Source organism: Palaemon carinicauda, chromosome 39 (genome assembly GCF_036898095.1).
Source record: "Palaemon carinicauda isolate YSFRI2023 chromosome 39, ASM3689809v2, whole genome shotgun sequence".
Classification (NCBI taxonomy): Eukaryota; Metazoa; Arthropoda; class Malacostraca; order Decapoda; family Palaemonidae; genus Palaemon; species Palaemon carinicauda.
The window spans coordinates 56290363-56299178 of NC_090763.1; the positions used below are offsets into that span (position 1 = coordinate 56290363).

The 8816-nt window shown below is 28.5% G+C and overlaps 1 protein-coding gene across 2 annotated transcripts in view; it reads right to left on the reverse strand.

Annotated features, from left to right (window-relative positions):
* Window positions 1-2879: 2879 nt before the first annotated feature.
* LOC137630881 (uncharacterized) overlaps window positions 2880-8816 on the reverse strand; it is a 389559-nt gene continuing 383622 nt past the window's right edge. Inside the window, exons 2-4 of one of the 2 annotated variants that reach the window (XM_068362417.1) lie at window positions 8393-8454; window positions 7034-7126; window positions 2880-3208 (exon numbers count right to left, since the gene is read on the reverse strand). In XM_068362417.1, coding sequence (XP_068218518.1) covers window positions 3024-3208; window positions 7034-7126; window positions 8393-8447 — 333 coding nt within the window. In that variant the 5' untranslated portion in view covers window positions 8448-8454 and the 3' untranslated portion in view covers window positions 2880-3023. The remainder of the gene's footprint in view (window positions 3209-7033; window positions 7127-8392; window positions 8455-8816) is intronic. The other variant, XM_068362416.1, reaches the window with a different exon arrangement.

Genomic DNA, 8816 nt, shown 5'->3' on the forward strand with positions numbered 1-8816 from the left:
ATTAATTGGAAAAATAACGAATGAAAATAAAATAAAATGACAAAAAAAATTAGAAAAAAAAAAAAACTTATAGTACAGACTACAAATATTCTAACCTTATACTCATTACGTTAAATATATGTACTCTCTCTCTCTCTCTCTCTCTCTCTCTCTCTCTCTCTCTCTCTCTCTCTCTCTCTCTCTCTCTCTCTCTCTCTCTCTCTCTAGGTTAAAAAAGAACCCGCAAAATATTTGTTATACCATGCAGTTACTTAGAACATGTTCATAAGGCACAAAAACAAACCACAGACGCCTTACATGTGGGAAGGGACCATCCTATTACATTACATCTAGATTCCACATTATCTAGATGGTGTAGAAATTATTTCCTTTTCTTAGGTGCTAGAAAATTCATTCAATATAATAATAATAATAATAATAATAATAATAATAATAATAATAATAATGTTGACAACAAAAATAATAAGAAAAATAAATAAATAAATGTCCAGAGACACAGACAAATGAATAAATAAATAAACAGACTCAAAATAATAACCTACAACAACAAAAATAATAAAAAATAAATAAATAAATGTCCAGAGACAGACGAATAAATAAATAAACCGAGTCAAAAATATAACCTACTTGGCGGAGGTAAAAATAATAATATTGAAAAAATCCGTCTCAAAACGAAATAACCGAAATAAATATAAAAATAGTGAACAGTTTTCATTCGCTGGTATTTTGAAAACCGTGTGTGTAAAAAACAAAAACTAAACGATGTTTGTTTTTCAAACCGAAATAAAAGGAATAAAAATCATCAGTTTTCATTCCCTCATATCTCGAAAACCTTTTGAGTAAAAAACAAAAACTAAACGATGTTTGTTTTTCAAACCGAAATAAAAGGAATAAAAATCATCAGTTTTCATTCCCTCATATCTCGAAAACCTTTTGAGTAAAAAACAAAAACTAAACGATGTTTGTTTTTCAAACCGAAATAAAAGGAATAAAAATCATCAGTTTTCATTCCCTCATATCTCGAAAACCTTTTGAGTAAAAAACAAAAACTATACTATGTTTGTTTTTCAAACCGAAATAAAAGGAATAAAAATCATCAGTTTTCATTCCCTCATATCTCGAAAACCTTTTGAGTAAAAAACAAAAACTAAACAATGTTTGTTTTTCAAACCGAAATAAAAGAAATAAAAATCATCAGTTTTCATTCCCTCATATCTCGAAAACCTTTTGAGTAAAAAACAAAAACTAAACTATGTTTGTTTTTCAAACCGAAATAAAAGGAATAAAAATCATCAGTTTTCATTCCCTCATATCTCGAAAACCTTTTGAGTAAAAAACAAAAACTAAACAATGTTTGTTTTTCAAACCGAAATAAAAGAAATAAAAATCATCAGTTTTCATTCCCTCATATCTCGAAAACCTTTTGAGTAAAAAACAAAAACTAAACTATGTTTGTTTTTCAAACCGAAATAAAAGGAATAAAAATCATCAGTTTTCATTCCCTCATATCTCGAAAACCTTTTGAGTAAAAAACAAAAACTAAACAATGTTTGTTTTTCAAACCGAAATAAAAGGAATAAAAATCATCAGTTTTCATTCCCTCATATCTCGAAAACCTTTTGAGTAAAAAACAAAAACTAAACAATGTTTGTTTTTCAAACCGAAATAAAAGAAATAAAAATCATCAGTTTTCATTCCCTCATATCTCGAAAACCTTTTGAGTAAAAAACAAAAACTAAACAATGTTTGTTTTTCAAACCGAAATAAAAGGAATAAAAATCATCAGTTTTCATTCCCTCATATCTCGAAAACCTTTTGAGTAAAAAACAAAAACTAAACAATGTTTGTTTTTCAAACCGAAATAAAAGGAATAAAAATCATCAGTTTTCATTCCCTCATATCTCGAAAACCTTTTGAGTAAAAAACAAAAACTAAACAATGTTTGTTTTTCAAACCGAAATAAAAGAAATAAAAATCATCAGTTTTCATTCCCTCATATCTCGAAAACCTTTTGAGTAAAAAACAAAAACTAAACTATGTTTGTTTTTCAAACCGAAATAAAAGGAATAAAAATCATCAGTTTTCATTCCCTCATATCTCGAAAACCTTTTGAGTAAAAAACAAAAACTAAACAATGTTTGTTTTTCAAACCGAAATAAAAGAAATAAAAATCATCAGTTTTCATTCCCTCATATCTCGAAAACCTTTTGAGTAAAAAACAAAAACTAAACTATGTTTGTTTTCCAAACCGAAATAAAAGAAATAAAAATCATCAGTTTTCATTCCCTCATATCTCGAAAACCGTTTGAGTAAAAAAGAAAAATTAAACGATGTTTGTTTTTTCAAACCGAAATAAAAGAAATAAACATCATCAGTTTTCATTCCTTAATATCTTGAAAACCGTTTGAGTAAAAAGGAAAAACTAAACTATGTTTTTCAAACCGAAATAAAAAAATTAAACATCAGTTTTCATTCCTTCATATCTCGAAAACCGTTTGAGTAAAAAACCAAAACTAAACAATGTTTGTTTTTCAAACCGAAATAAAAGAAATAAACATCAGTTTTCATTCCTTCATATCTCGAAAACCATTTGAGTAAAAAACCAAAACTAAACAATGTTTGTTTTTCAAACCGAAATAAAAGAAATAAACATCAGTTTTCATTCCTTCATATCTCGAAAACCGTTTGAGTAAAAAACAAAAACTAAACGATGTTTGTTTTTCAAACCGAAATAAAAGAAATAAACATCATCAGTTTTCATTCCCTCTCGAAATCCGTTAGAGTAAAAAACCAAAACTAAACAATGTTTGTTTTTCAAATCGAAATAAAAGAAATAAAAATCATCAGTTTTCATTCCCTCATATCTCGAAAACCGTTTGAGCAAAACACAAAAAGTAAACTATGTTTGTTTTTCAAACCGAAATAAAAGAAATAAACACCATTATCACTGGATGATTTCTCCCCCCAACAGGCGACGCCCAGCTCGATTCTGAATCCGAACACGAACGCCCCTCGCAAGGAGCTCAGTTTGGGAAAAACAAAAGTAGTGCCAGTAAGAGAAGAGCAGCCGAGGCGGAGATGTAGTTGGAGGCGTTGCATCGCTCAGTGTTGCAGTAACACACTTTGTATCGCTTGTCATCCATGACTTCGGACAAGCACCCGTCCGGTTTCGTTTCGTTGATGCAGGTGCGGACTTCGGCTTCCTCGCCTGATAGAGATGATAATAATAATGATGATAATAACAACAATAACATTAATAACGATGATAATTATGATGATTAAAAGGAATGTGCATTCATATGTTCATTTTAATTTTGTGCGCAATAGTTAGCCTACGGATAATGAAAGCCACTTTTAACTATCACGGTATCTAAAAGATCGCAGCGATCAAAATATACTTAAATTAGATCATATATATATATATATATATATATATATATATATATATATATATATATATATATATATATTTATATATATATATATATATATATATATATATATATATATATATATATATATATATATATATATATATATATATTCCGTCATACACAGGTGAGAGAAGAGTGCGTGTGTATGCATATCTATCTAAATATTTAGCCATCGTTTTTAATAAGTCGCTTTCACAGTAAAAATAATAATAATAATAATAATAATAATAATAATAATAATAATAATAATAATAATAATAATAATAATAATAAACGCGCTAGTATTTTGTGAGGAATGTTAACTTCCCTTCCCTAAGATGGAAATACGACATATATATATATATATATATATATATATATATATATATATATATATATATATATATATATATATATATATAAGTATATATATAAATTATATATATGTATATATAATGTGTGTAGTATACTTTAATAAATCCCAGACGTAATTCACCGCTTCCATACTCTATTAACAAAAACCCTTAAAGTACGGACGACTCTTGAATATAACCCGGTGAGATTTTACACGGATATTCCTAACGAAAGACACTTCAGCGTATGACGGACACCTGAGACCGGTAACTGACACATCACTGGTAGAAGATAACTTTTCCACGACACTTTTCTATGACACTTTGGACCCTTTGTTCTGTCGCTCTAAGATGAGTTGTTGTCTAAGGATCTTGCGTATTCCTTTAATGTGCATCTTTTAGCGATGTCTTTTCAATTATTTACGTATTTTACACATTCAATTCCAATATTAGGATATAGTAGTAGGTTTACAAATAATTATAATAATAAAAAAAAGTCCGTTTCTTTGAAAATATTCTTTTTACAGATGCTTTTATCACTTAAGAAAAAAAAAACACCTTCTAAATACTCTGGATACGCAAATGACCTAAAGTTATTGCAGTAAATTACACATTTCTTCCTCTTGGAAATCTAGTATAAATAAAATTCAAGAATTACAGGCATATCTTATGCTCAATAATTGATGAGGAATTGGCTTTCGCATTAATTACTATACACACACACACACACACACACACACACACACACACACACATATATATATATATATATATATATATATATATATATATATATATATATATATATATATACACATATATATGTAGATATACATATTAATATATATATATATATATATATATATATATATATATATATACATATATACACACATATATATACATATATGTATATATATATATATATATATATATATATATATATATATATATATATATATATATATATATATATATATATATATAAACCTCTTATATTACATATGTGTGTGCTTGTGTGTACTGGGGAATACTGACATCTGGTGATGATTTACTTTCATGAAATAAGAATATCAATAATATTAAAATGAAAGAAAAGACGACTAATAATCTCGTCTAGTCAGAGATAGGTAAGACACACGTGAGATTATAAATAAGAAAAAAAAAAGACAATAAAGTAAATGTTTTGACACTGACAACGTTATTCTATGAGCTTTGATGTAAATTTTCAGTTTCGAAATTTACCATTTTCTCTTACATAACCTAATGTTGTTTTTTTTTTTTTTTTTTCTAAATTCATCTGAAGTTGTTTTCTAAAGTACTTTATGTTATGTCCTAAAATCAATGGTATCAAGACAAGATTCGAATGACTGATCAGTGAGACACCCAACCCGATATCTCCTAGAAGAATTTATCCTATTAATATATTCTTTTCTTGACGAAACGGAAACATCAAAACTATAATTTCAGGGCAATTTGAGATATATTGCAAGGAGAGATATTTTCAAGAAATAAATCTAATTGGTAGTGCAAAGTAGCAAGATAAAATACAATGAAAACTAAATTGGGACAATAGGATAATAGTTTTGCGCTTCAGGTACATTTATATACTCTTTCTGTTTTAAGCATGTATTACATGCTCCTAATAGTGTTAACAACAATGATACAATATAACTGGCACATTGATTGAATAAAGTACGGCAATTGAAATGTAACGAATCTCACATTAATCGAAGGACGGGCGCATGTGTATGCTTTATTGTATCTGCCTTTCTATTAAAATCAATATTACAAAATTACACAGCTGTAATATTAAGTAACGTATGAACTCTAGAGTATTTCATTTTCCATGCGTAATATTACAAAATCACACAGCTGTAATATTAAGTAACGCGTGAACTTCAGAGTATTTCATTTTCCATGCGTAATACTACAAAATCACACAGCTGTAATATTAAGTAACGCATGAACGCTAGAGTATTTTATTTTCCATGCGTAATATTACAAAATTACACAGCTGTAATATTAAGTAACGCATGAACGCTAGAGTATTTTATTTTCCATGCGTAATATTACAAAATTACACAGCTGTAATATTAAGTAACGCATGAACGCCAGAGTATTTGATTTTCCATGCGTAATACTACAAAATCACACAGCTGTAATATTAAGTAACGCATGAACGCCAGAGTATTTCATTTTACATGCGTAATACTACAAAATCACACAGCTGTAATATTAAGTAACGCATGAACGCCAGAGTATTTCATTTTCCATGCGTAAGTGTTGCGTATTGATGAGCGACGCATAAACATTGTTGTTGCGTAATATAATTTTCCAGTTTATCTTTCTAAATTACCTGAAAAGCAATATAATAATTGTTCTACTATAACTACCTACCACTATAAAATGATAATTTTTTTTTTTTGATGTTCCCTGGAAATGTCTTTACGATTGATAAAGCCACACATAAACAGGTTTTGCGTAATAAGAAAATTATAAAGCTCTTGGTTTTACCTAAAAAGTTTGCGTATTGATGATCGATGTATAAACATTGTAATTGCGTAACATGATTTTCCAGTTTATCTTTCTAAATTACCTGAAAAGCAATATAATAATTATTCTACTATTACTACCTACCACTATAAAATGATAAAGTTTTTTTTATGTTCCCTGGAAATGTCTTTACGATTGATAAAGCCACACATAAAAAGGCTTTGCGTAATAAGGAAATTATAAAGCTCTTGATTTTACCTAAAAGGTTTGCGTATTGATGAGCGACGCCTTTGCGTAATGATTTTCTGTTTATCTTTCTAAATTACCTGAAAAGCAATATAATAATTATTCTACTATTATTACCAACCACTATAAAATGATAAAGTGTTTTTATATGTTCCCTGGAAATGTCTTTACGATTGATAAAGCCACGCATAAAAAGGCTTTGCGTAATAAGAAAATTATGAAGCTCTTGATTTTCCCTTAAAAGTTTGCGTATTGATGATCGATGTATAAACATTGTAATTGCGTAACATGATTTTCCAGTTTATCTTTCTAAATTACCTGATAAAGCCACACATAAGGCATTGCGTAATAAGAAAATTATAAAGCTCTTGATTTTACCTAAAAAGGTTTGCGTATTGATGAGCGACGCCTTTGCATAATATGATTTCCTGTTTATCTTTCTAAATTACCAGGGAAACAACGTAATAATTCTACTGTCATCATCTACTACTACCGAAGGATAATGTTCCTGTCCTCTGTACTCACCTAATTCGTGAGTTATGGTCATGCACGATCCGTCACAGGTATCATCACTGACGCAGTCTCCAGTGCAGTTGTAACAGATTCGGTTGGCCTCGCCTGCAATAAACAAACAAGTGAATAAATACGCAAATCTATAATCAATATACAAAAATAAAATGAAATAATAATTTTACAAATAATGACACAAATTAATAAAAACATATTTGTAATAAATTAATAAAAACCAATTTGTAATAAATTAATAAAAACCAATTTGTAATAAATTAATAAAAACCAATTTGTAATAAATTAATAAAAACCAATTTGTAATACATTAATAAAAATAAAAGTATATTTACAAATAATAAAAAAATAACAAAAAGTCTATAATCAATAAATAAAAATAAAATAAAATAGGAAATTTACAAATAATGATACCTGCTAATGGTGGCCCAACCATTATGAGTTTCGAAGCGAGACCTTCTACTTAAAACTAATTATAATATACTATTTAAGAACAACTAATCCCGCATCTGAATATGAAACAATTCTTCCGCTATCAGTCATTATGTTTTGCTTTTAACTGTTATTTCAAATCCTATTATTGTTATCTAAATACATCTTAACCACAGTTTCCTTACCTCCCCACGTCCTTTGCTCCCGTTCAATGACTATAATCAACCCTTATTTCTCTATTATTTAATCTGACAGTAAATATCCGCTTCTGATATCATTGTAACCTATGGTAGGGAGTGAGAAGTCTAAACATTGGGAGTGAGAAGTCTAAAAATTGGGAGTGAGAAGTCTAAACATTGGGAGTGAAAAGTCTAAACATTGGGAGAGAGTTGTATAAACATTGGTAGCTGTATATCAAATTTTAAGATATCAGATCGATAATTGATATTCTTATCATGCTAGCTTCATTATATCGTTTTATTCTATAATGAGCCTTTAAAAATACCACCGACATAATCACTTTCAAGCTATGGGGTATTTTCTATTATTATTTTACTGCTTATTACATATTATCATAAAATGAAAAATCAGATATTAAAAAATTTAAACCTAAGCACAGATATACCTGGAGAGTTACATGTTGTAACATGAATATTTTGTATTTTTTGATCAAATTTTCTTATACTCGTAATTCAGCATAACTTCAGAAAATTACACGTAAAGACATATATTTGAGCTGTCACTGTGCATAGTAGCAACAGCATTACATTGTGATCGAAAAGTCGGGGACCATGAATAAATATTTTAATTACCCACTTTCTCTCTCTCTCTCTCTCTCTCTCTCTCTCTCTCTCTCTCTCTCTCTCTCTCTCTCTCTCTCATTAACAAAATATAAGAAATTCGAGACAAATGTCTTTTATGACTTACTGAGAGTCACCAAAGTAAACAAGATCAGCGCAGTCGTGGATATGAGGCCTTTCATCTTGCACCTGAAAAAAAGGAGACTGGTAATTACACGAGTACACGGACACATTTAAATAGTAATAATATAAAAATAACGTTGATGTAATATGAGCAAATATTAGTACATTAGTCAAAGGTTAAGGCAAGGTTTCTTTCCAGCCACATTCTAATAAACTTTAAAAATAGCTTTAACTGGAATATTTTACATTTTCAACAACATAATGTTTGGGAAATTGATAAGGTAATATTTAAATACTCTGGAGCAATATGACATATGCAGTAATACTCTAATGGTCTTACTAAATATAGCACACGTCATTTTCAAGGTATGGTACTCTAAAATCACATCAGTCTAAGAATATATCTAAATTTTGGGAATATATTCTCA